The sequence below is a fragment of the Pyricularia grisea genome (genome assembly GCF_004355905.1).
Source record: "Pyricularia grisea strain NI907 chromosome Unknown Pyricularia_grisea_NI907_Scaffold_1, whole genome shotgun sequence".
Taxonomy (NCBI): Eukaryota; Fungi; Ascomycota; class Sordariomycetes; order Magnaporthales; family Pyriculariaceae; genus Pyricularia; species Pyricularia grisea.
The window spans coordinates 1541587-1566493 of record NW_022156716.1 but is presented as its reverse complement, the minus strand read 5'-3'; the positions used below and the strand labels follow the sequence as shown (position 1 = coordinate 1566493).

Below are 24907 nucleotides of genomic sequence, written 5' to 3'. Positions count from 1 at the left end.
CACCACTTTACGCCATGCATGTGCCACCCTTCTCAGGAGCTTGTCGGTCTCAAGTTAATACACACACCCCAATTGGCCAATGATGCCCGAGAATGCTCAAATACTTGGCAATATGATGCACGCCGTCGCTTCTCCGGCTGTCCGACTTACGAATGTCGAACGTCAAGTCAGTCAATTGCATCTTGTCTGTCAGGGAAATCCCGTCGTCAGTGAACTACCGGTGTATGGCCGCTGTGCAGTAGTGTGTGATGAATTTTGATGTAGCATCGTGGTCCGAGATTTATCGGTTATGGTATGGTACTGTAGCCTTTTTTTTTTTTTTTTTTTTTTTTTACTACCGTCTTTTTTTTTTTTCATACCGTCCTCCTACAATATGGGGTCGATCCACAGAGCTTGGCGTCCGAAGAAGAAGAAAGAATGCTACATTCAAGCACTACGAGAAATTTTCACGTACTGTCTGAAATTTTTCATACCTCCTCCATTGGATCCAGAGTTGGGTCTTCTTTCATACATAGATGCCGGGCAAAACTCCACCTCCTTGCGTTTTTTTCTCACCTAGTCTAGATATTAAGCTGTATATGTCGTGTGACACGTAGCGGTAGATTTTTTTTTTTTTTTACTTCTTGTACAAACCAAGACATCCTCGCTTAGACCGACGGCGGTGAAGGTGAAAAAAAAATGACTCTCACGACGGGGTTCCATGGGGCAAAGAAGAAAAATAGAAAAAGAGGCATTTTCAGCACCTGCAACTACACTGCACTGTACGTTGGACAATGGATCTACGGGGCTTTTGTTGCGACGGCGGAAAAGTACAAGTTGTAAAAGGGCTGTGAAAGCACCGAGAAGGCTTTGTCGGCCGGGCGACCGACACCGGATCCCGCCGACACTCGGCTTTCGGGGGAGGAGGGAGTGGGGGGCGGTTCGACTCAGGGTAGATGCCGCATCTACAGCAACGAGATTCAGGCATGAAAAACTCTTTTCCCAGCTGCGGGACTAGGAAACATTCCCTGGTCGGGTACGAGGACGCCACGCAGACTTGTTTTCGGAACTTTCTCACTGATGCTACCAAGAAAAGAGTCTTCATTGATCGGCAATTGGTGCTTGCTACGCGAGCCTGTTCAAGTTACGTCAACGACTTTCTCTGTAGCCAAGGATATTGAAGTTTGGGATCTCGCATGAGACCATTGAATGTGCCGTCTGTAGTAATTAGGTGATCATGATGTACTTTATGCTACTTTCGGTTTATGGCGAGCGGCCCTTTTGTTGTCGCATTCCGGGATTGGTTCCTCGGCATGTCCAGCCGCTGTTTCTAGTCCGCGGAGGTAATATAACATTTCTTCTCCTCAAGTAGTCAAGGCCTTCCCCTCGTCGTCCTCGTCGTCCTGGTGATGGAATATTGATGTGATGTCAATTCAGTCAGATCTTTCCCGAGTACAGGGTAAGGTGAGTTTGAGTTACTCCTTCGAAATGCAGGGTAGGTTGAAAGTGGGGATATGGGCGGTTGAACTGTGGGGTTGATCAAAGTGTGGGGATTTGCGCTATGCGGGGCCGTTGTGCTTTATCGATAATGACTGCAGAAAAAAAAAATTGGAAGACCGCATTGAAGCTGCCGCCGTTCGGGGCTTAGAGTTGACGTCGACGCCGATGCCGATGCCGACAAGTTGATTGCTGCTCTGGTTAGCCACAAAACGTAGGACACTGTCGGCAGTCGCTGGCATCCTTTCCAATTCCTCTCGCTTGCCTCTACCGGCACCATGGATATCCACCGCTGCCGCTTCGTGCCGTACCCGACCTCCGCAATAAACACCCTCGCCTTCAACAGACCTTACATCGGCCCCGGCGAGAAGTCTCAAAAGTCGATCCCAGTCCGCCTGGCAGTGGGTCGCGAAAATGGCGATATAGAGATATGGAATCCACTAGACGGCGTCTGGCACCAAGAGACTATCGTCCACGGCGGCGTCGGTCGCAAGACGGACGCCCTTGTCTGGGCCACCGAGCCCGACGTCCCGCTCGCCGAGGGCGGAGTCGCGTTTGGCAAGTCTAGGCTTTTCAGTATCGGCGGCGGCGCCACGATCACCGAGTGGGATCTCGCCAAGGCGCGCCCGAAAGCGCACGCGAGTGGCCAGCACGGAGATATATGGTGCCTGGGCCTGCAGCCTGCGCCCGAGGGGCAGAGCTCCTCTCGGTTGGTGGCGGGTACTGGTGACGGGTGCTTAGTGCTATACTCGATCGAAGATGATGAGCTGCGTCTGCAGAGAGTTCTGGTCAAGAATCCTCTCAAAAAGGTGCACTTCGTCAGCATTGCCTTTCAGTCGCGCCATGTCGTGGTGGTCGGCTGCTCCGATGGCAGCATTCGCATCTTCAACACGCGCAATGGATCCGAAATCCGGAAGATGACGCTTGGTCGCGATCTCATCGGCGGTGCTAAGGACGTCATCGTTTGGTGCGTCAAGGTTTTGGCGAATGGAGACATCGTCTCTGGAGATTCAACTGGTCAGGTGTGCATCTGGGACGGCAAGACATACACTCAGGCTCAGCGCATCCAGAGCCATAGCCAAGATGTGCTCAGCCTTGCTGTTAGTGCGGATGGCTCGGCAATCTTCAGCGGAGGTATGGACAGGAAAACTATTCTCTACAAGCGCCTAGGAGGACACAACTCGACCCGTTGGTCAAAGGTCTTCCACCGAAGATACCATTCGCACGATGTCAAGGCTCTCGCTGCCTTTGAAGGACGGGGTATGAGCGTAATAGTATCTGGAGGTAAGTTACAATCTGCGGTCACTCTCGAATTATCTACATCAACAATGCCATGAACCGTAGCTAACAGTCAAATCAGGATCCGATGCGAGCCCAATCGTCATTCCTCTGAGAGAAGCAGGCCTGGAGAACCACAGACAACTATCACATCTACCACAGTCCACCCCACTCGTCAGCGCTCCAAAGGCAAGACTTGCTCTCAGCTGGTGGGGTCGGGAGATACACGTTTGGAAGGTCCCAGAACGATCTGCGGATTCGGCTGGAGACCTTGATAGTGACGGAGTCAAGCCCCCAAGGACCCTGAAAAGAATGCTCGTCAAGGGCTCTTCGGACATAGTGTCGGCAGCCATCAGCGAAGACGGTGCTCTTTTGGCCGTATCGACAGTCGCCGAAATCAAGTTGTTCCGACTGTCAGTCGAGAAGCAGGGCTCCAACGAAGAGAAGGAGGAGCTCACAGTTACCCGCGTGGTCTTGCCTGAGGCTATTGCCAATCTGGGTGCCTCTCTCGTCCAAGTCTCCCCTGATGGAAAGTGGATGTGCCTAGTTCGGGAGGGTAGCGAGGTTTCTCTGCTTCGGGTTGACATTGAAGGTTCCGGGAACCAACTACAACTGATTGCTACCTCGAAACCCCAAAAATTAAGAAGATTCAAGCGAGAATCCATCAGTCACAGTTTGCACTTCGGCCTGGGTGGCTACCCAAGGCAAATCACACACGCAGCGTTTGCCCCTGATAGCAAGTTGCTTGCTACGGCCGACCTGTCAGGCTTCATCGACACCTGGATTCTCAAAGGGGATGGTGAAAAGACAAAAAGCAATCAAGATGACGCGTCTTCTTCATCCGACGACTCCGACGATGACGAAGAGACTGCTACAACCAGCGTAGGAGCATGGATTCGTAACCCCAAGGGCGCCCTTATCCCAAAGCTGCCCAGCGCCGTAACCGTTCTCTCGTTTTCGAACACGGTGCCAAACAGTCCTGATAGCGACTACGAGTTGCTGGCAGTAACGACGGCGTCATGGGTCTTCGTTTTTCATCCCAGTATCGGGACGCTGACGCCATGGTCACGTCGTCACCCCTATGGCAAACTGCCTGAGGCTTTCAGGGCCAACAAGGACCTCATCAAGGGTGCGCTGTGGCAAGGATCACGGATATGGCTGTACGGTGCGTCTTCGCTCTTCATGTTGGACATGACGCACGACCTTTCAAAGCCACAGGCTGGCGGGTCTCAGGACCTCAAGCCGGGCACCAAGAGGAAGCGAGATGCACACTTCAGCGGCGCTGGTAACAGGATGGGAATCGGTGCGCTGGACTCGGTCAAAATCCAGAAAACAACCGGGGCCACCGGCGAATGGGTTGACCTTGAGTTGGAAGATGCCTCCAACGGCAGACGGCAGCCTGACGACGACGATGACGAGTCTGACGGTGGCGAACTGCAAAGCCTGCGTGCGGCAGAAGAGGACGATGACGACGAGGCCGGGAAGACTAAGTCCGCCAGTGCGGGATGGTGGCATACGTACAAATACCGGCCAATACTCGGCGCCGTACCGTTGAAGCCCACTGGCGAACAGGATCAGGGACAGATCGAGGTAGTGCTGGTAGAGAGACCTCTTTGGGAAAGCCTGCCGGCGAGATATGTGGATGACGAGAGAGGCGACAGGGCTGCACGAGATTACCCGTAAAAGAACGTTGGCGTGGTCATGTTTTTTTTTTCTTGTTTTTTTTTTATAGTCTAAGGCTACTATGAAAAGACTAGTTTCTTCCTGTGTTCTACTCTGGGCTATATTCAGGGATGTCTATATCTCGAAGCCTAATGATTATAAACCTTGTTTCATATTCCTCCCTTTTTTTTTTTTGCGCTGGTTACCCCAGAAAATAAACGAGTATAAATCTTCTGCTATTTTTATATTTGACCCGCACGATGGGTTAGTGCCTGGTTGTCATGAAAGATTGTGTTGGTGTCAATGCAGTTGAAGTCGAGGTGTATTTTGATAAACCTTCCTGGCTTAAACTCGTCCTTTGTCGCATTCAAAGCCCAAGCTTTATCATAAAGATCTCGATACGACATTTATCATCTAGTTCTAGCCTCAAAGTAAATTGACCTCGTGACAAAAAAAAATGTCCACTGCAGATGCTTTGACCGGAAGAAACCGTTTCCATACGTCTTACGCATACCCATGTAAAAAGAAGCAAACAGAGCAAAATAACCCAAAAACTAAACGCGGACATTAATCTTTTATTAAAAGAAAGAAGAAGAAGAAACCAGTCTTGTTCTATACGCCATCCGAGTCATGGGAGCAGTAGTGGCTTATCTACATCAGATCAAACTTTGCGGCCGGACCTGAGGCCAAAGAAAACCCAAGTCAAAGGGACGCGCGTACAGCCGCGCCCGGGCCCAAGGTACATTTCATTTTAGGCATCTCATGTATTGCGTCTCTCTGTCTATCTTCTCTTTCTTGCTCGTACCAAGTACGTAACGACACCCACTGCCACACGCCAGTAAAGGTTTAGTTACAATTCAAAGTAGGATTATACTTTGCACCTGGGAAAATGTTGAAGGACGCCTGTCCAACATCATCGTCCGTCCAAGAGTAATGGAGTACATTTTGATGGAGCAAGGAGATGAGAAGAGACTGTGGGGAGGGACTAGCGCAACTTTGCACGAAGTAAAGTAAATTCAAGCTCTGCCAAAACAAGAAAAGGAGCATCAGGCAGTATTCATAGTACGTAGTCGGATGGAGACGAAGTAGGAAGCAGAAGTCTTTTTCACGTTTGGGCCCCCAATAAAAACCTGCTGGCCACGCCGATTATATTTTTTTTGTTTAGTTTTTGGCATATCAGGGTTGAAGGGTGGTACTGCAGATCATTCTACCTATTTTTTTTCCACACCGAAGTTGTCCCGGACCGAAATGCTGCAAGTTCGGCTCCCACATCCCGGCCGCCATGAGGGAAAAAGAGAAGGAAAGAGAGAATAAGAACAAAAAAACAAGTAAATGAGTATCCGTGTGCCGAACGGAACGAGCCGTGGATAGGAAAGGATACGCTGTTATGGGTGGAGAGCAAAATGAAATAGCCCTGAATGTTCAGTGTTTACTGAGCCCTCAACGTCCAACCCTTGATGCCTGTTCCGTAACAAGCTGTGCTACACACGAGGCTGATGGGTCTGACTTTGTATTTTTGTGTTTGTGATAAAGGAAATTAAGGTATATAAACCAAAAAAACATAAAAACCCAAGTCACAGACTAGCTTCGCATCTGTCAGGAGCAATATGTAGGGAAGGGGGGGTCCACAATGAACAAAGTTCCACGAGTATAAGTTCTTTTTGGAACCTGGATGTTCATTCTCAACTACGACGTAGATATACGGAGTATTAACCTCTAAGTTTATGAAGCCAAAAGAGAGCGGCGAGGTGCATATTACGTATGTAGGTAGGTAGGTAGGTAAGTACCCAGTAAACACGATAGTTTGAGCTGTGAGCGATCTAGAACGGTTGGCACCGATAACCGAATGAAGGATAAAATTGGGCAGAACAGGGAACAGAGGAAATCAACAGGGTAAGACATTAATCATACCGCCTGTTGGGAGTCGAGGCACGAGTCAAAATTCAAACCGTACCTTGAAAGCCTCGTGGACAAGAAGGGGGATGAACGACTGATTTAACAACGTGGTGGTGGCAAAAAATAGTAACAGTACGTTGCTAGTACAAGTAACGGTAGGTGTGCTGAGCCCAGCTAGCTTTTGCGTGCTTCGTCTTGGCTCAGGGCGGACGCGCAATCACCCCACGGACTAAGGTTTTGGAGCAGGGGGTTTAATTGACGACGCTAAGCCCGATCTGGCGATGGCGACGACTGGCAGTCAACAGAGCACTCACCTTCCACGCAATACTTGGTTGATCATTGGATGATCGGACCAGTAATTAACCAACAAGAAGTACCTTATGTATGTACGGTGGTATTACTGTACATACAGTACCGGCAATAGTATGTAATAGTAGGTAGGTAAGGTAGTAAACAAAACGAAATGACATGTTGTTTGTTGCCTTTGGATTTCAAAGAGACGAAAATCCGGGGAGCTGAATGGGATAATAACAGCTGATACGTCAACGTCCAGAGCCCGTTTCGGCCACAAAAGAACAAAGCAATTCAATTTGTCACCAAATCGGGTTGCCAGTTTGCCAGGTGTTGTCAGGCGAACACATAGGCAGATAGATGCATGGGGCGGATAATGTGGATAGTTAGGGCGATGCCAAGAAAAAAGGGCAGTGTATATTGTACCTGGCCTGGACTACTCCCTGTGCGGATGAGGCTGATTATGTGGTAGGTAGATATGAATCGCTACCGGTAAATTGAGGCCTGCCCGACGCTGTAGCGTATCCGGATAGCTCTGTCGGCAGTGCAAAGCTCTACCTAGACTACAATAGTTCTAATACCATACAAAGGTTGCTCCTCCCTCCGAGACCAAAATAAATTTATGGGGTTTGACGGATGAGCAAAAAAATAAGGAACCAATTGAAATGGAGGGGGAGTGTGTAGCTCAGAGGTCAGTAATTGGCCCGGCCGGAAGGCTAGCTAGCAGAGCCACGCGCTACCAGCAAGCCACACGTGGCATTCCTTGCCCAGTCGGCAACGGCCAGGAGGCCTAGAAAAAGCCCAAGACACCAAAAATTCAACCCGCATGTCGTCCCTCCTTGGACAGGATGCCGAGGCGCACGGCGAGACACCTGTGAAGAACTTGTCGGCACACCATATCCCGAGGAGGGGATAGGTGGTCCACTAGACGTCGTGAAAAGTCTCTACAAGCAGGAAATGCCCAGCAATGTTCAGATTTACAGGGCTCATGCGAGGCACTAGTGGCAGCATGTTCCCTGCTTCGACTAGTCCGGTCCAGTTTAAAGAAAAGATCAATATGCTCTTGTTAGAAGGGCCGCGCATATGAATGATAATCGAGGTACTACTGTTTTTCGCAATAAAGAAAAAAAGGAAAAAGAAAAAAAAAGCAATTGATATCATCGCAACCAAACTCACAAACCCCTTCCTTATACGTTCACACGTTGATATTCATCCAAAGGCCCGGGAGTGACGGCAGCAAGGTAGCAATAAAGGTGGATCATAGTGGGGGCGGCAAGTCTTGGGTACAGACCGAGCCTGGGGCTTTGAGCTGGCTGTGGTGTTTGCGCAGCGGGACGCGGTTACATTTTGACCGGCTGCGGCAAACAACAAACCCGCAGAGCAAGCACAGGCCGTTGGGTCGTTCAAGACGTAGTGAGATGAATGCCATCAAACATGGCGGTGTCATTTCTTCTAAAAATCAAAGCCGAAAGCTGCAAGCCAACGTACTGTAGATTCGTTGCATCAAGGGGTGCGTGGTCCTTGAAAAGCATCAACGCCAGTTTACAGCAGGTGTTCGTAGGTACATGCTTCCTTCGTACAGGTAGACAGACAGACATACATGAAGACGTGCGTGCGTCTGGCAGGCGACATAAGTACGCCCGGGTTGGGTTGGGGGGGAGGAGAGCCTGCCTGCCTGCACCCACCTTGCCTTGAAAGGACAAGCAGCTGCTGCTGAGGGTCAAGAGGAAAAAGCCGCCTGTGCACGCCACCCACTTGCTGAGTGGTTAATCGTCACGCTTTCGATGCAGAGTCTCGAGTTCAACCAATCAATCAGGGGTTATGAGTGGGGATGGTGGGTCCTATGCCAGAGACCCCATCGAAGCTTCCGCCTTTGAACGCGCGGCCTCTTACGCTGGTGCCCCCTCCACGCACTGCGCTACGTAGAGAGAAGCATGTCAAGTCCGCGACGCTCTCCTTCTGCTGACGGTCGCTCCGAGTTAAGCCTGTATGTGGGTGCGACGCAACTCACCTATTCACTACCTACCACCTAACCTACCTAACTTCTTCGACCCTCTTTTTTCCCCTTTACTCTTCCACCCTTCAAGGAAGCACACCCTGCCAATTTTCTCAATTATCACACCTGCGTCCCTGATTCGGTTTATGTCTGTGGCTGAATAAACCGATCCGGTGGTGCTGCCTGGCCTTTCGACTTTCATTCCGACCGGGGCAGTTGCTGCAATAATCGAACCGTCCATCGATCGCCCGTGTCGATTTCTCACAGCGCCACTACACCTTAACCGAACCTTCACTCCCAAGAACAACAAATCGACTATCGACTCACACTACGAAGAGGAGCTTGCGACGACAAGTCGACCAAGTGGCAGGCAGGCAGTCGGCTCGGCTGCCAGGAATTGTGTCGACCTTGTGGATTGAGGATTGCCTCGACTTGGTTGGCTGTGGGCGGCAGGCCTGTCATCTCGCAGCTACAAACGGCCACAATATTTTGATTTGGATTTGGTGAACCCGTCGTCGTCGACACGACAGCCGCATAGACAGAACCCGATATTAAACGTCGCCAGTCGCCGACACGATTGAACGGGGCATTCGATAGAGGGCTGCGCCACTCGAGTGAGCGCAGGACGAGTCCTGTCGAGGATTGACATCGCAACCTTGGACACTTTCTGTGCATAGCGATTATCCCGACGACGTCATGGCGTCCAACATAAATGTCCCTGGGCCAGGGGACGAAGAATATGGCGAGGAATGGGCCAAGGATTTGAGGCATCGATTTGAGCGACTATTAAAAACGAAGCGATTGAATGAATTAGATCGCTCTCGGTCACGGCAAGGCTCACCAGCTCCAGGTACACCGTCATCCAGCAGTCCTGGTGCTTCAGCAGGGCCATCATCATCATCATCATCATCACAACCATCCTCATCACAAATAGGTTCAACGCCGCCATCATACTCGTCATTAAGAAACCTCCCCAAGATCCCGACACCACCTGCTGCGACAGATAAAGAGTCACAAAAATTTAGGAATCTACTCATCACTCTGTCGACAACGCCGACGAAATACGAAAACCCCGGCTTGCTGGACGAGGCGTTGCAAGTCATTCCGCTCGACCGTATATATGGTGAGGCAGAAGAAGAGACACAAGTTTTGCAAGCTCAGGCTGAGAGCATGGGTGATGGGAGGAAACCCGAATGGGGATACCAGGATTGCGTCATCCGCGCTCTTTTGAGGTGAGAAAAAACAATTTGCACCCAATCTTGTCTCGTTCCCCGCGGATCTTTGATAATCAATTGGCCGAATGGTCTTGGCTGACATGGGATATAACCTTATGACCAACAGATGGTTTAAGCGTTCTTTCTTCACATGGATCAACAACCCGCCATGCCCAGTTTGCATGTCACCGACAGAAGGAAAGGGCAAGACTGCTCCCACGCCGGAAGAGAATGCGTGCGGTGCTCTCTTGGTAGAGCTCTACCAATGTTCGAGTTCTCAATGCGGTGCTTACGAGCGCTTCCCCCGCTACAGCGATGTCTGGAGGTTATTACAGACAAGGCGAGGCAGGTGCGGCGAGTGGGCTAATTGCTTCAGCATGCTCTGTCGAGCCGTTGGTGGCCGGGTGCGTTGGGTATGGAACGCTGAAGATCACGTCTGGACCGAGATCTACTCCGAACACCAAAAGCGATGGGTCCACGTCGATGCATGCGAGGAGGCTTGGGATAATCCACGCCTTTACACCGAAGGCTGGGGCAAGAAAATGTCTTACTGTGTCGCATTCTCGATCGATGGCGCTACCGATGTCACACGCCGATACGTACGGAAGAGCGAGTTCTCCCTTGAGAGGAACAAGTGTCCGGAAGAGGTCATGCTTTACATCATGCAGGAGATCAAAAACATACGCAGGGCAAACATGAACAAGGATGAACGATTCCGTTTGGAGAAGGAAGACGCCAGGGAGGATCGCGAGCTGCGACAATATGTGGTCAACTCGATTGCACATGCCGTCACTCAATTAGTTCCTGGCGTCACGAATGGCTCAGGCTCGACTGTGTCGGGTTCTTCCGAAGACACCAAGTTGCCTGCTGAGCAACTTGGTCGGCAGAGCGGAAACGCAGAATGGGTTGCAGCAAGAGGAGAGGGTGGAAGGCACCACTATCCCCCTGGCCCTGGAGATGGCTCCCACCGTCGGGAGTACCACTGATCGACTCGATGGAGATATGCATATTTATCATCACCCTCGCGAAGGCTTTTTTGGCGGAAGTGGAACCGTTCCCTCGCCTGACCTCGTTACAAGATATAAACCACACCATCTTGATGTCACGCCGAATATTCAAGATACCTACATATATACCCAAGCGCCGCGTCGGCCGTCAAGGCGGCCACACAAAAAGCCCAGAGTAATTTAAAGGTTAATACGGGCCGTGTTCGAGGAGCTTACACACACTACATCAAAACTTCTACTTACGTCAATTGCATAGACATGGCGTTGTTCCTTTGTTTATATTTTTTTTTCGGATTTAGTTTCTGTCAGCTATATACAGAGATATCTCTGAGGAACTTTTGTTCCAACTTTGTCATGATCTCGGGAGACTATCCCGAAGAATCGGTGTCCGCATCTAGTCAGCCATTACGAATGGCAGCTATTTTCCTTTGTATGTTGGCTTTTATACTCCGCCAGAACCACGGGGTCCTCGGATCTTTGCGCGAATGCAAGACCGGGAGGCGCGTCGAGTTGCGTGAATTGGAGTTTTTATTGTTTTATTTTCTTCTCATCATAGTGGAGGCGCGAAAGCGATTTACGACTTACGGGTCCTTTTTAGGATAGGATGTTAGTGAGCTGGCGTTCAGGAGGAGGAGGAACTGGAATTTACAAGCCACGATATACGACTCTGCAGTCTATGATCTGGCTAGCTGCTTCGGCCTATTGGGACAGGACTATTTGCCCGTCCGGGTACGTGTTACGCGGCAACCAAAAAGGAATAAAGCTTTATCTTCTACTACATGGGCATGGTTCATAAGTGATGCGTAGAAGATGTCTTTAGTGTTTGTTGAACGTGTGACCAGCATCAAAACAACTCTCCGGTACCGTTTGAACACCAACATGTACATCGTTGAGTATCCTATAGACGGATTCACGAGAAGCCCCCCAGCCGTCATCACCTTACGTACAAGTTCCAAACTGCCGTTGGCATCCCACGCCGCAGTACTCGGGTTCCTGGCCACAATACCCATACTGGCTGCAGCAGAAACTACCCGCACAGCTCCCGACGCCGCTACCGCAGGCACCAGTGGCGGGGGCCGGCGGAGGGTCGTTGTCGTCCGCAGGTGGAGGAAGAGCAATGGGGCATTCCCTAGCCCTGGGGTCCCTGTTGGCGCGCTCCAGGTGTTCCCTGGCGGTCGTGTAGTAGGCCTTTTTGCCGCCCGGGTTGGCGTTTGTGGCCTCCCAGACGGCGACGCCTCCGAGGTTGGGTCGGCAGAAGAAGGCTTCGATGAGGCGCCTGCTTGCGTTTTCATCAATGTCTGTTTTTTTTTTTTTTTTTTTTTTGTTGTTGTTGGGTGAGGGTTTGTGGTTAGCATCATGTCTGGTGGAGAATAGGAATGAGGAAGAGGAGAGAAGAGAAAACACTGACAATGCCCAGGGTTGGCGGCATTAGGTCCCCCAGCCAGGCCCAGGTAAAGCTTTGCCCTGGAAGATGCGGTTCCTCTGATGGACTCGGTCCAGGTGTCAAAAGTGAAGCCGGCGGGATTCGCAAGGTCTCCAGGGCTATATGTTGGATTCTCGTTTGCCCAGCGGGCGGCTGAGCAGACAATGGTGTTGTAGAACTCTGTAATCATATCACATTGGTCTTATTAGAAGGTTCAAATTCTGTTTATTTGGCTGAAAAGAGAGCCAAAAAAAAAAAAAAGAAAAAAAAAAAAAGGAGAACCCACGAATAAACAGCGCGTCAAACCTCACCGCCCGAACAACATCACTCAGATTCGAATCCGGCACGACGCACTGCGGACTAGCCGTCAGGAGCCTAATCTTCCTCCGACCGGGGACGCTGGCATAATGCGCCCTGAGCCTCAGCGCGAGCGCTCGATAGCCTTGTCCGCCATCGACGGGCGGGAACTCGATATCCAAATCAAACCCATCCAGGTCCACGACCCTGCTCCCGGCATCAAACGGCCTCGGCAGCGCCGCAGCAGAATCATCATCGCCATCCACAGCCGGCAGCCGCGGCCCAAACATGGCCCAGAGCTGGTCCGCAAAGGCGCGGCCGGCTTCGGCGCCCGTGAGCTGGTAGCCGGCGACGCCGCCGCCGAGGCTGAGCAGCATCTTTTTGCGAAAGATGCGCTGGCACTGCTCGATCTGCGGCACGAGGCGCGGGCAGTTGGCCTGAAGGGAGTCGAGGGACGGGTTGGGGCCCGGCCCGGGGTAGACGGAGCCGCCGCACTGGTTGCCAAAGTTTGTGCCGGGGAGGCCGTTGGCCTGCTGCGGGAAGAGGTGGACAAAGGAGAGCACGATGACGTCGATGGCTGGCTCGCGGCAGTAGGTCATCAGGTCCTTTTGGTCGGGTCCTTGGCCCTGGGGATGGATGTTTGCGCCATGTAAGTAGGGTGGCGATGGCCCTCTTGGGGAATGCGATGGTTGAAAATGGGGGTTTCGAGGGAAAAAAAAAAAAAAGTAGTTTGCGGGATTGTTGACTTACATAGTATACCACCGTGTTGGTCTTGAAGTTGGGGTTGAAGCGGGCTGCGGATGCTAACGTGAAGTAGGCTAGTAAAGCGCCAGTCAGAATGTTACTGGCAAATATCTTCATCATGGACTGTCTCACTGTTCCTCATCAGAACAGTAAAAAAAAAAGAAAAAGGAATGACTTGGATGAGATGTGTGGAAAAGACTGTGTTACGACTGAAGAGTCTGAAATCAGCATGGAGAGAATAAATCAGTCAGGAAATCATGGGAGCTTTTGGCATAATACCTTGTCATGATATAAGAAAAAGGGGTCAAGGGAGAGCAAAGGCATGCATCTGTCTCGGACGCGACAACACGAACCACATTAGGGAATGACAAGTATTTCCAAACCAAACCAACTGTTTATGTACAAACAGACGACTAAAAGACCTCATCTAAACACAAAGAAAAGCTTATCTTATTTTCTGGTCGAGACGAGTCGTTTGCTCTATGTCTAAGCAAGTAACCCCAACTCAACCCTGAACGGGGCTGAGACTCACACATATTAGTACAGTGGCTCTCTTCCTCCTGGCTCATCTAATCACACGCAAACCGCTTCTCCCAACCCTCATCGAAACAAACAACTTAGAAGTTGCGGCTCATGTCGGCCCTGATCCTTGCGTAGTCAAACAGGCCCTCGATGCTGCCGACAGCGCTGACAGCAACATCCTTGTCCCACAGCTTGCGCTGAGCAAATGACATGACGTCCTTGGCAGTGACAGCGTCAATGACGCGCTCAATCTCGGCCGGGTTCATGCGGCGGCCAGTAGTGACGATTTGACGGCCAATGTCCTCGGCAACGGCAGTGGTGCCGTCCAGGGACAAAAGGATGGAAGCCTTGAGCTGGGCCTTGGCGCGCTCGACCTCGGCCTCGGTGACGCTCTGCGACAGGCGCGACCACTCGCGGAGGGCAAAGTGAACGAGGTCATCGACACGGGTGAGCTTGTCGGTCACCAGGTAGATACCCCAGAGACTAAAGGAGGCTTCTTGTCAGTATACGAAAACAAGAGAAACAAATCAATACAATACAAATATAACCTACCCAGTGTCGCTGTAGCTGGTCGAGAAGCTCATGAAGCTGTTGGCCAAGTCGTTGTTGTGGACAAAGCCAGAGAGCTTGCTTCCCTGGTGCGGTGCGTTGCCCATGGCCTTGTCGTAGTTGCCGACAATGGCCTGGGTAACCAGGGCGGTAAAGTAGTCGTCGTCGCTCCAGCTGACACCCTCAACAGCGATGGCAATGTTGGCGGTGGGGATGGTGTCGTCACGGATGCGGACGTCGGAGCCAACAAAGTCGGGCTTAGCCTTGGACTGGATGTAGGCGCTGGTCTTGGCGGTCTCGCCCGGCAGGTTGGCAAAGTACTTGTCGGCGAGCTCGACGAGCTGCTCGTGGGGGACACCACCAGCAGCGGCGAGGACCATGCGGTCGGCCGTGTAGTTCTGCTTGATGTAGTTGACAAGCTCGGTGCGGGTAATGTCGCGGATGTTCTCGCGGGGGCCCAGGATGGTGCGGCCAAGAGGCTGGTGCTGGAACGCAGTCGCGTGGAGGTGGTCAAAGACAACCTCCTCGAGCTGCTTCTCAACTTCCTCCGACTCGCGCAGGATCACGTCACGCTCACGCTCAATGGCAGACTCGTCGAGTTTTGAGTTTTGGAGGATATCGGCGAGGATGTCAACACACTTGGGGGCATCCTCGTTCAGGGACTTGGCGAAGTAAACAGTGTTTTCGCGCTTTTGGTTTGGTCAAACTGCTGTCAGCCAGAAATGCTCATGCCAGTCTCGAAATCATTGCGATTGGGATTCGGGCAGCTTGTACATACCGAGGTGTAAGCATTGAGGTGTGCTCCCATGTTCTCAATCTCGAGCTCCAGTTGGTGTTGTGTCCTGCGTTGCGTTCCCTAGAGAGAAAAGTCTTTGATCAGTGATTTGTTCACGTCCCGATATGATCCGGATTCACACCCAAGAGACTATCCAGCTGGACATACCTTGAAAGCAAGGTGCTCGAGGAAGTGTGCGGTTCCGTTGGTCTCGTTGGTCTCGGCCCTGGAGCCAGCATCTATCCACATGCCGACCGTTGATGTTTGCGCGTAGGGAGAGTACTGGGTAGCGACCTATAAGGTAGGGAATGAATTTCGATTGTCAGTCCACGAACAGTCCCCACGTATCTCTACAATTGATCCTCCAGCCATTGAGGTCAAAAGCCGTCGCCATGATGCTCATTTTCAAGGTCACAACGCACCGTGAGGCCATTTTTGAGAGTCGTTGTCTGGGTGCCGGCAGGCGTCGGAACTGGTGTGGCAAAACCTCTTCGCATGGGCATGCTGAGGCCGGCGCGGGCGCGCAGCCCCTTGGAAAGGTTAAGAGCTAGTCTCCGGGACGCCATTGGGGGCTATATGGGGTTTCGGAGCCGATGTTGGGCTATGAGATGGTGGGTTGAGGGTGCTCTACAAGAAGCTCAGCTTTGTCGAGAACGTCGTCAGTCAACCTTGGTAATTGCGAGTCTCGGGATTGGTAGCTTCGAAAAGATCTCTCAAGCCAATCATATGCCGTGTGGCTGTGTGAGTGGCTGAAATCCACTGAACTTTTTCACTGCTGGGATTACGTGGTTATGCAAGAAAAAAAAACAAGCAGAAAAGACCCACTCTGAAATTCGGAAAGCTAGTACCGGCCTGCCCCAGTACAATCCGATTCAACCCGTGCCGCCTCCGTCCGGCAAACGGACAGCATATGATTTGTGGCCTCCATACACACCGGTGGTACCACATATGGATATTCACTGCACTTGATTCGATATGTGCATTGTTCAATTTGCAGATTCCAATCAAGTCTATTCCTAGGGTTTTAAATCGAAACTACTCCTTGCAGCAATACAACCTTGGTGTTTCGATTCTTTGCCTCCCGGAACCAGGCCTAGTTCTACTACTCCGTACCTAACGGATACATACATGGCACATGCAGGCCGTTGCTTCTCCTCACGCTTCTGCACAAACCAGAAGCTAGCTACATAGCTATAACCCCCCCAACTTGACCCAAAGGCGCGGCAACCTTAGCGACCTCTTCAAAGCCCGGCACTTATGAACAAGCAGGAAAAAAAAAATCTCTGACGTGATTTGGTTGGTTGCCTAGGCCCAATCTTCTCTCTCTCTCTCTCTCCATCTTCTTCTGACTAGGATATATATTTAATTGATTATTTCCAGCCAGTACTGGGCTTCATAAATCTACTTTATCCTGTTCCGCATCAAAGAAACTCGCTCACCAGTGCCATCTTTCTACCGGGCCACAATGAGCCAACCGCTCGACGATGTCGTGGCTGGCATGCCCAGCGCGCTTATACACGCACAGAAGCCTCCTCCAGCCAACATCGTGGACGATGAGGCTAGATTCGAAATTACTAGCCACCCTCCCCTGACCCAGGTGACCAAAATCCCTGAGACTCCCGGACAGGTGGACGTCGTGGTCGGGTTGCAGGTGCATCAGAGCAGAGCCCACGATAAGTGGCAGGTCGCCGTTTCGACCTCTGCTCTTCATTCCTCGGGATGGATTGACTCTGTTATAGCCTCAAATAGTGCAGAGAATACACCCATCTACTTCCAGGCTTCGGATGACGAGTCGTTCCACAAGCTGCATTTTACTGTGTCTATATCAGTCGAGTCTGCCATACGTTTCACGCTCAAGTTCCGCGAATCACCTGACCAGCCATGGCGATTCGTCCGGGATGAACTACAGCTGGACGACGGCATCATCATACCCGACCACCCTGACAGTCTGCCTGATGACATCCATGATGTTATCGAGGGTATGAGTCGACATGTGACCATCAGACAGGCGGTGAGCCAGTCTCCGGCCACATGCCTGTGGCAGTTGGATGCTCCCATCACAGGAGTTGGAAGCAGTGACGAATCTGCCTTGTCCGAAGTAGAATTGGGTTTTCCGTGGGGAAGACACTTACTGAGGTATGGAGCTCCGCTCAAATGCACCATAGGCCTTGTCTGTTGACTCGGTTCTAATTGTTGCTCAGATGGTTCGCCCTCGCCCGCACTTGGGCTCCGTGGATCGGACCATGCCATGGGAAGACCAGGTTCAACCTTGACAAGGATTCTGTAATGTGCTCATTCCTGAATGATCAGGGCAAGCACTGCGTCCTTCTAGCTGTGACAGGTACCGATCACGTCCTCACAGGACTGCGCAGCAATGATGGTGGAAAAGTGGTTCTCCGTGTAAGTGAACCGACCTTGTTAAGCCCTACTGAACTGACTAGTTGACATTCACTGCCTCATAGATGCGTAGTGACAATGTTGCGGAAACCACTGCCAAAGTCATTGTGGCAGTCGGAGAGACGTTCGATAATGCCAGCGCCGCATGTGTCTATCATGCACGAGGGTTGCTACAACTAGAACTAGGAGAACAACAGAAAAGTAGCCCAGAAGGGCCAAAGCAAATCGAGAACTTGGCTGCAGACGTGCAGCCAGAATGGATGGAAAACTGGTATGACGGGCTTGGCTATTGTAAGTTTTGACTCGAATGGGATCCGAAACTCAGGGGCAGTCTGGTCCTAGAACTAGAAGGAACAATGTCCGAGTAACCAAATTGGGAAATACCTAGGTACCTGGAACGCCCTGGGGCAGCGTCTAAGTGAGGAGAAGATACTCGACGCTCTCAACACCCTTACCGAAAACGAAATCATGATAACCAACTTGATCATCGACGACAACTGGCAAGACATCTCTCGTACAGGAGACGGTCAGTTCCAGTACGGGTGGAACGGTTTCGAGGCCGAGCCAGATGCATTCCCCTATGGACTCAAGGCAACGGTCTCGTCGATAAGATCGAAGCACAAGCACATCCAGCACGTGGCGGTATGGCATGCTTTACTGGGCTACTGGGGTGGTGTTACACCGGGAGGACCCATCGCCAACTCGTACAAAACCGTAGAGGTCGTGCGCGAGGAAGCAAAGCGTCGCGGATTTCCCCTCGGTGGCCCCATGACGGTGGTCGCCAAGGAAGACGTCAACCGCTTCTACGACGACTTCTACCGCTTTCTTGCGTCGAGCGGTGTCGACGGCGTCAAGACGGACGCACAGTTCGTAGTAGACATGTGGATCGGAGCGAGCGCACGTCGTGAGCTGTCCAACGCGTACCTAGACGCCTGGACCATCGCCTCGCTGCGCCACTTCAGCAACAGGGCCATTTCGTGCATGTCCATGACGCCGCACATCATGTTCCACTCCCAGCTTCCCCGGAAAAGACCGGCCATCCCGCTGCGCAATTCAGACGACTTCACCCCGGCCATCCCGGCGTCGCACCCGTGGCACGTCTGGACCAACGCCCACAACGGCCTCCTCACCCAGTACTTCAATATCCTGCCGGACTGGGACATGTTCCAGACCTCGCACGACTACTCGGGCTTCCATGCCGCGGCGAGGTGCGTCAGCGGCGGTCCCATCTACATAACCGACGTCCCAGGGGAGCACAACAAGGCTTTAATCTCGGAGATGACCGGAGTCACACCCCGAGGCAAGACGGTCATCTTCAGAACCAGCGCCCACGGCAAGAGCATCGACCAGTATGTCGGCTACACGGACGACGCCCTCCTCAAGATCGGCACCTACCACGGCGGCGCCAACTCGGGCACTTCCATGCTTGGCATCTTCAACGTCGCCCTGCGCCCGCTCACCGACATGATACCCCTGAACAGATTCCCCGGCACGAGGCCGCAAGGGAAATACGTGGTGAGATCGCACGGCAGCGGACTGGTGTCTCCGCCGATCGAGCCGGGAACCCCGGCGTCGATGCTTGCCGTCAGCCTTGGGGTCAGGGGCTACGACATCCTTTCGGCCTTTCCCCTGTCGCGCTTCACGTCGCGCTCGGGCGTTGATGTGCACCTTGCCAACCTCGGCCTGCTGGGTAAGATGGCTGGGGCTGCGGCCGTGGTCTTGAGTGATATACAGCAGACTGAGGGTAACGGGCGCGTTCTTGTCCATACACGAGTCAAAGCTCTTGGGGTTCTTGGTAAGTTTTTTTGTGTTTTTTTTTTTCTTCTTCTCATAACATTCAAAGATCGAAATGGTTTCCCTACAGATGTCCTCTTTCTCTCTTTTTTTTTACCTGAAGTCAAATCTAACATCGGGACAACAACAATAGGTATCTACGTATCCCGTCTCCCAGACATGAGCATCGCCCGCGACATGTTCGCTACGATCCACGGCTCGGTCATGCCAGAGGAGACTGTGTCCGTTTCTAGCCAGGATGAGCACGTGTTGGCTGTTGACCTTGAGGCTGCATGGAAAAGCCTGGGACTGAAATCTGGGTACAGCAACGAGGTCGAGCTCAAGTTTTATATTGGCCTGGGCAACATTGACTCGGGGTCTATTTGAGTTGTATAGCAATTTGACGTTTCTATCTCACAAAAAATAAAAATAAAAATCGGGGCCGTATGCAAGTTTCTCACAAAGTGTTACCTGTATTCTTCTTTCAAGGCCTTTATTAGCTCCCTCCAATGCCCATAAGACTGGCAAAGTATTCCCACTTCGCCTTTTCCTCACTATCCACATCCGAGTCCACTTCAGCCGGAGGTCTCCATTCGTTGCCACACCAATCGGTATAGAACTGCCACTTTGCCTCGTCCTCGCTGTCCATATCCGAATCCCCTTCGTCCTGATAGTCGTCATCGGCAACCTCCACGCATCCATTGTATGGGTAAACCTCGGGCCCGTCGTACTTTCTGCGTGTCCAGGTGACCGTCCAAGTGTACATGCGCAACCCACGTCCAATAAGAGTCCGTTCTTCTACCACTTTATACGACTGGCACCAATCCGCGTCGTCGTGGCATAGCACTCGTTCTGCTGCACATTCGGTGCATTTATTTTCTGTATGACCTTCGGCGCCGCGCCAGGATAGCTTCCGGACGGGGTTGCCTTCGGCAGAAAGGTAATGGTAGCCCGGGTGGTGCTTCGGGTTTAGGGGGAAGCGCCATGTTTTGATGACCACCTCCTCTATCCAGGCTTCATATGGAATGCGCTGGGTCTGGTCGCAGTGGAAATCCATGGTGAGGGTACGGATGTGTGGCATATTGACAAACTCGCGCGCCCACGAGCCGACGGGGTAGCTGCAGGTCAGTCCCTCAGGGTGTGGGGTGATCCATTCCGGGCGATCCGGGGCGGACTTGATCTGTTCTTGACGATCTCCTTGCTGTTGCTGCTGCTGTTTTTGTTGCTGTTTTTGTTGCTCTTGGGACTTCAAAAGTTTCTTCCCCATCGTAATCACATTGCGGAGCGGGTTATAGTCGATAAATTCAGAATTGGTTCGCTTGAGCAGCGGGCACCATGTTTTCCCGTAAAAGTCACTGGCAAACCCCATGTTGCTGCCGTCCCAGGCCTGCTGGTTTTCCGGTGAGATGCGCAGGTGCTGCGTCTTACTCAGCTGGAAATATTTGCTGTTAAAACCATCCTTACTCCAGTAACATGGATAGGAAGTTCTGCGAAGGAATTCATAATATTGGTGGAGTCCATGGGCCATACGGATTCTCTTAAACGAATGCTCCCACTGCGCTCTTTGTCGGCTCCAATATCCCGTGGGGCACGTATGATAAAATCCATAGCCATTCTCGGTTGACGCATCATAGCCAGAGTAGCTCGGATCCAGCCGCCGGGGCAAGCTTGGAGGTGACGCATAGTGCCCTTTGTGCCAGCGTTCTGCTTCGTAGATGAGCTTGTGTCCCTCGGCAAATGCGCGACGGCAAGTGGCCAGCAGCTTGGGAGAGAGGTATGGTTTAAACCAAATAACGCCCCCGGTGGCTTCGGGAAAGCACATGTGTCCGTTGGTAGGGCGTCGATGACCGCTGTTGAAGAGGCTCATCATAACCATTTTGATCACGGACGCTGGTTAGCAGACGGCGAGGAGCGAGGCTGATTAAAAGAGAGAAGTGGCTCAAGCTCTAACCAATAGTCGTCCCTTCCATTCTCTAGCTCATCTCGAATATCCTCGTCAGGATCGCCGTCGTGATCATAGCGCAGTCGAAAGTCGTAGTCGCCATGCAAGGTTACACCATTTCCAAGCTCCTTCCAATCTTGAGCCAGCGCCAAGGTGAAAATGCTGAGGCGCAGCTCCGGTGGCAGCTTTTTAAAGAGAGGGGAATCGGACTGTGGGTTGATGGTCCAAGTCTCAAGTCGCTTGACTAAATCAACGACGACCATTTTGATGACTTAAAATAGGGCGGGGAGGAAATCTTCAAGAGGGATCGTCGAAGATGCTGTGATCGCCTAGATGAAGTGCGGAGTAAGTTAAAAGTGTTGAATTTATTTAATATTATCTGATTATCTGATTAAGCCCATGATAACGTGAAAAATCTTGGCGACTCCTGCATGCTTTGAGATTTGTTGCTGTGGCTGCCTGCCTATTTGGTTGCTTCCCAAAATCAAACGTTGCAGGACAAGCTGAGATAATACATAATAGGATCAACACCATATTGAAGGTTGATTTGCCGAGGGTTGATACATTTCTACGAAACCAAAAAAAAAAAAATTAAAAATTAAAAAAATAAACATACGAATAAATACAACCCGCAGTAACGCCAATTTCAAAAAGCCCAATTTACCCACCTACCTAACCTGGGTACATTACCTTGCCAACTCATTCCTTCAACGCAGAGCCTTATGCTATAAAAGCAGCATACTTACCTTACCTTGGTTACAAAATTCCCCAACTACACCTTTTGGGGCACTTGCATTGTATCTTCCCAGTAGGCCTACTTCTCAAAGCCATGTTAGTGCCTGCGCCCGCCTACTATGGCTGCGCTGGTTATTTCTGTTGCGTTTCTTGATTCAGACGATTCTGCTGCTTCCTGTCTTTCCTCTCAGCTTTCTGCTTGTCCTTCTTAGTAGTCTCCTTGATTGCATGGAATGGTACACTACCCCGAGGTTGGTCTGGAAGCAGTACTGTAGTCGCCAGAGCCTTGGCAGGGGTCTCATGCACCCTGGGACAATCGAAAGTTGCAACACCACTTTCTGTTATCCGCCCACCCGTGGCGGCGTGTGGGGATATACACAGGGCAGACCGGTCGTTTGCAAAAGACAATGCTTCGATTGAGGGGGCCACTAGTCTGGAACAGGATAGACATCCGCTGGTAGGAAAATTCATGAGTTTGTGAGTGACAGACATTAGGATACCTTCGCGGCGTTCCGTTGTCCTGTCGACATTTGGGCGTGTAATGGATGGATATTGTGTGTTAAATAAAGATGTTGTAAGTGTCGTGATAAGGTTATCGTTTTTAAGCTACCTACCCTGTGAATTACGGCATTGCTGCATGGCGCGAGTCAAGTTCGATCGCCGAGACTGTACGACACTGTACTGCTTGTTTGCTATTTTTACTGTGCAAAATTTGCCCACCTTGGATTTCTCAATACTACAGTCAAATCTCATTACCAAAACACATTCTCTTTACCGTATATTATTCGAACCAAGCCATAAACCTGTCGTAGATAAAAAGTCTCGAGAAAGAGCGAACCAATAATTTTTTTTTAAAAAAAAGGGTCAAACACAGAACCACAATTTCTAATCTCGTTGTTGGGATAGAGAAAAACAAGGAGGGAAAAAAAAAAAAAATCAACTCCCCTCCATAGCGCCTAAACATCCGGGCATGGCATCAGCACCAGTGACCGAACCCGCTCAGGGCACTACCGCCACCGTTCAAGAAATTGAACGCCAGCGCCAAGCCCTCCAAGACAACACGGCCAAGCTGCGGACTCTTCTCCAGGAATGGCGCCTCTGGGACGTCGAGTATGAGGCCCTGAAGGAAGAGGTGGAGGAGGCCGGCGGCCGAGCCGACCTGGTCCGCATCCGCCGGAATTTTGAAGGCCGTCTCGTCAACGCCAAAGAGGTGGCCGAGATCTTTACCGGTGGCAGCAAGGCGGACAAGGACGCCATCAAGCCCGCCGACCAGATCATAAACCAGCTGGACAGGCGCCTCGACTACGTCCAGCGCAACATCGAGTCTCTGGAGAAGCAGATCGAGAAGGCCGAGGACAGGGCCGCCGCCGCTGCCGAGGCTGCTGCGGAAGGGTCGGGGAATGGGGGCGCGGGTGGGACTAATGAGGATGGCTTGCCGATTATGGACATTGTGGAGGAGCTGGACGACGACGATAACGTTTTGTCCTTCAGGGTGCAGCGGCCGGGGGAGACGGAGGCCAAGGTCAGCGAGGTGCTGAAAAAGGCCGGCGTGGAGCTGAAGCAGAACGAAGATGACGATTCATCGGATGATGAGGGTGATGCAGCGCCCAAGAAACGCATTGAGGAAAGCACAGAAAATCCGCAATCCCAAAACGTGCAGAATACTACAACATCACCAGCCGATAAACCTGAACCTATCATAAAAACCCAAGCAAAGCCCCCTACTCCTACTCAAGATGTACCGGCAGCAGGCAAGAAGGGGGTCTCGTTCAGCGAGGATACTAAACCTGCCGCCGATGACGACATGGATGGCGCGACCAAACCTATGCAAACCAAGACGCAGAAGAAGATTGAGGAGATAATGCGACAAGCCAGGGAGCAGGAGCAACTGGGCACGAACCCGCCGGTGATTCCAGACGACGAATCCGACGACGATGCCCAGCTGCGCCGTGACATGCTGGCCTACAGCATGAATGAGATCGGGCCCGTGGTCGCCGAACTGGAGCTCGAGGAGGCTTACTCCGACGATGAAGACGAGGACGGGATGGAGGACTATGGGCTTTACGACGACGACGATGAGGATGCATATGATGATGACGACGACTACGATGACGATGAGGACGAAGAAGAGGACGAAAGGGGTCGCTCGAAGCGTAGTGCGCTTAGCCCGGCCTATCGGAAGAGGATGCTCGAGCTGGAGAAGAAGCTCGGTGTTGGGAGGCAATCAGTTGGGAAACAGTCCACCGTGGCCGCCATGGCTGATGAGCCAGAGGAAGAAGGCGAGAAAATTGACTACGATGAACCGCGCCTAGGCCGTATAGCAATCCGCTCCAACCCTACAACCACAACTACAACGCCTGCAATACGACCAAAGCCTGATTCGCCAACTGCTTCGGCCATGAAGTCCTCCACCACCACCACCACCACCACTACCACTACTACTGCTACGTCAACTGCAAAGAAAGGTGTCAGATTTGCCCAGGAGGTCGACATCGCAGAGGAGCCGGCAGGTGCACCGCTCGCAAGCCCCCACGAGCCTGCAGAGCCAAAGGTGGAGCCGGTCAGCGATATTGTCGAACGAGTCCCTGCAGGACCCAAGCAGGCACCGACTCGATTCCTCGAGACCATGGAGCCCAAAATAGCACCTTCGGGTCCCGAGGGCCGGACACTAGCTGATGCTGTCATGGAGCGTCAGCCGGTTACCAAGCCGCGGGAGCCCAGCGAGTTTGATGCGGACTTGCTGCACCAGGAAGCTGCGGTCGAATATCATCGCTTGCGAAACAAGATGATACAGAAAGAAGGAGGGTTCACCAAGGAGAAAGAGTCGGCTATAGAACCCCTGGATGAGAGTGAGGGTGGGCCCAAGAAGATGAGCCGATTCAAGGCGGCGAGGTTGGGTCGAGCATAGGAATTCATATCCTCACTGTATG

General features: G+C 51.8%; 10 protein-coding genes across 10 annotated transcripts; 5 read left to right on the top strand and 5 right to left on the bottom strand.

Moving 5' to 3' along the window:
- Positions 1-18: 18 nt before the first annotated feature.
- Positions 19-213, top strand: PgNI_00413 (uncharacterized protein; the record flags this gene model as incomplete). Its single annotated transcript, XM_031120494.1, has 1 exon — positions 19-213. One exon carries the CDS (start codon positions 19-21, stop codon positions 211-213), a length of 195 nt encoding a protein of 64 aa, XP_030988266.1.
- Positions 214-1668: 1455 nt separating this feature from the next.
- On the top strand, positions 1669-4534 carry PgNI_00412 (uncharacterized protein). The gene is made up of 2 exons (XM_031120493.1): positions 1669-2760; positions 2837-4534. Exons 1-2 carry the CDS (start codon positions 1755-1757, stop codon positions 4435-4437), a joined length of 2607 nt encoding a protein of 868 aa, XP_030988265.1. The 5' UTR covers positions 1669-1754; the 3' UTR covers positions 4438-4534.
- Positions 4535-7323: 2789 nt separating this feature from the next.
- PgNI_00411 (uncharacterized protein) lies at positions 7324-7431 on the bottom strand (the record flags this gene model as incomplete). Its single annotated transcript, XM_031120492.1, has 1 exon — positions 7324-7431. One exon carries the CDS (start codon positions 7429-7431, stop codon positions 7324-7326), a length of 108 nt encoding a protein of 35 aa, XP_030988264.1.
- A 1167-nt stretch (positions 7432-8598) lies between these two features.
- On the top strand, positions 8599-11594 carry PgNI_00410 (uncharacterized protein). The gene is made up of 2 exons (XM_031120491.1): positions 8599-9831; positions 9941-11594. The coding sequence occupies exons 1-2, from the start codon at positions 9296-9298 to the stop codon at positions 10797-10799; spliced, it is 1395 nt and encodes a 464-aa protein (XP_030988263.1). The 5' UTR covers positions 8599-9295; the 3' UTR covers positions 10800-11594.
- Positions 11595-11759: 165 nt separating this feature from the next.
- On the bottom strand, positions 11760-13401 carry PgNI_00409 (uncharacterized protein; the record flags this gene model as incomplete). The annotated part of the gene is made up of 4 exons (XM_031120490.1): positions 11760-12118; positions 12229-12423; positions 12530-13212; positions 13349-13401. 4 exons carry the CDS (start codon positions 13399-13401, stop codon positions 11760-11762), a joined length of 1290 nt encoding a protein of 429 aa, XP_030986948.1.
- A 115-nt stretch (positions 13402-13516) lies between these two features.
- On the bottom strand, positions 13517-15779 carry PgNI_00408 (uncharacterized protein). Its single transcript, XM_031120489.1, has 5 exons — positions 15553-15779; positions 15299-15424; positions 15134-15211; positions 14359-15044; positions 13517-14289 (listed from the first exon to the last, which is right to left on the bottom strand). Exons 1-5 carry the CDS (start codon positions 15694-15696, stop codon positions 13902-13904), a joined length of 1422 nt encoding a protein of 473 aa, XP_030986949.1. The 5' UTR covers positions 15697-15779; the 3' UTR covers positions 13517-13901.
- An 816-nt stretch (positions 15780-16595) lies between these two features.
- Positions 16596-20364, top strand: PgNI_00407 (uncharacterized protein; the record flags this gene model as incomplete). Its single annotated transcript, XM_031120488.1, has 5 exons — positions 16596-17266; positions 17332-17530; positions 17593-17818; positions 17916-19322; positions 19455-20364. 5 exons carry the CDS (start codon positions 16596-16598, stop codon positions 19685-19687), a joined length of 2736 nt encoding a protein of 911 aa, XP_030986954.1. The 3' UTR covers positions 19688-20364.
- Positions 19797-21505, bottom strand: PgNI_00406 (uncharacterized protein; the record flags this gene model as incomplete). The annotated part of the gene is made up of 2 exons (XM_031120487.1): positions 19797-21162; positions 21252-21505. 2 exons carry the CDS (start codon positions 21503-21505, stop codon positions 19797-19799), a joined length of 1620 nt encoding a protein of 539 aa, XP_030986955.1.
- Positions 21506-21853: 348 nt separating this feature from the next.
- On the bottom strand, positions 21854-22543 carry PgNI_00405 (uncharacterized protein). The gene is made up of 2 exons (XM_031120486.1): positions 22223-22543; positions 21854-22152 (listed from the first exon to the last, which is right to left on the bottom strand). The coding sequence occupies exons 1-2, from the start codon at positions 22467-22469 to the stop codon at positions 22133-22135; spliced, it is 267 nt and encodes an 88-aa protein (XP_030986956.1). The 5' UTR covers positions 22470-22543; the 3' UTR covers positions 21854-22132.
- Positions 22544-22947: 404 nt separating this feature from the next.
- Positions 22948-24885, top strand: PgNI_00404 (uncharacterized protein; the record flags this gene model as incomplete). Its single annotated transcript, XM_031120485.1, has 1 exon — positions 22948-24885. One exon carries the CDS (start codon positions 22948-22950, stop codon positions 24883-24885), a length of 1938 nt encoding a protein of 645 aa, XP_030986957.1.
- Between the last annotated feature and the right edge of the window lie 22 nt (positions 24886-24907).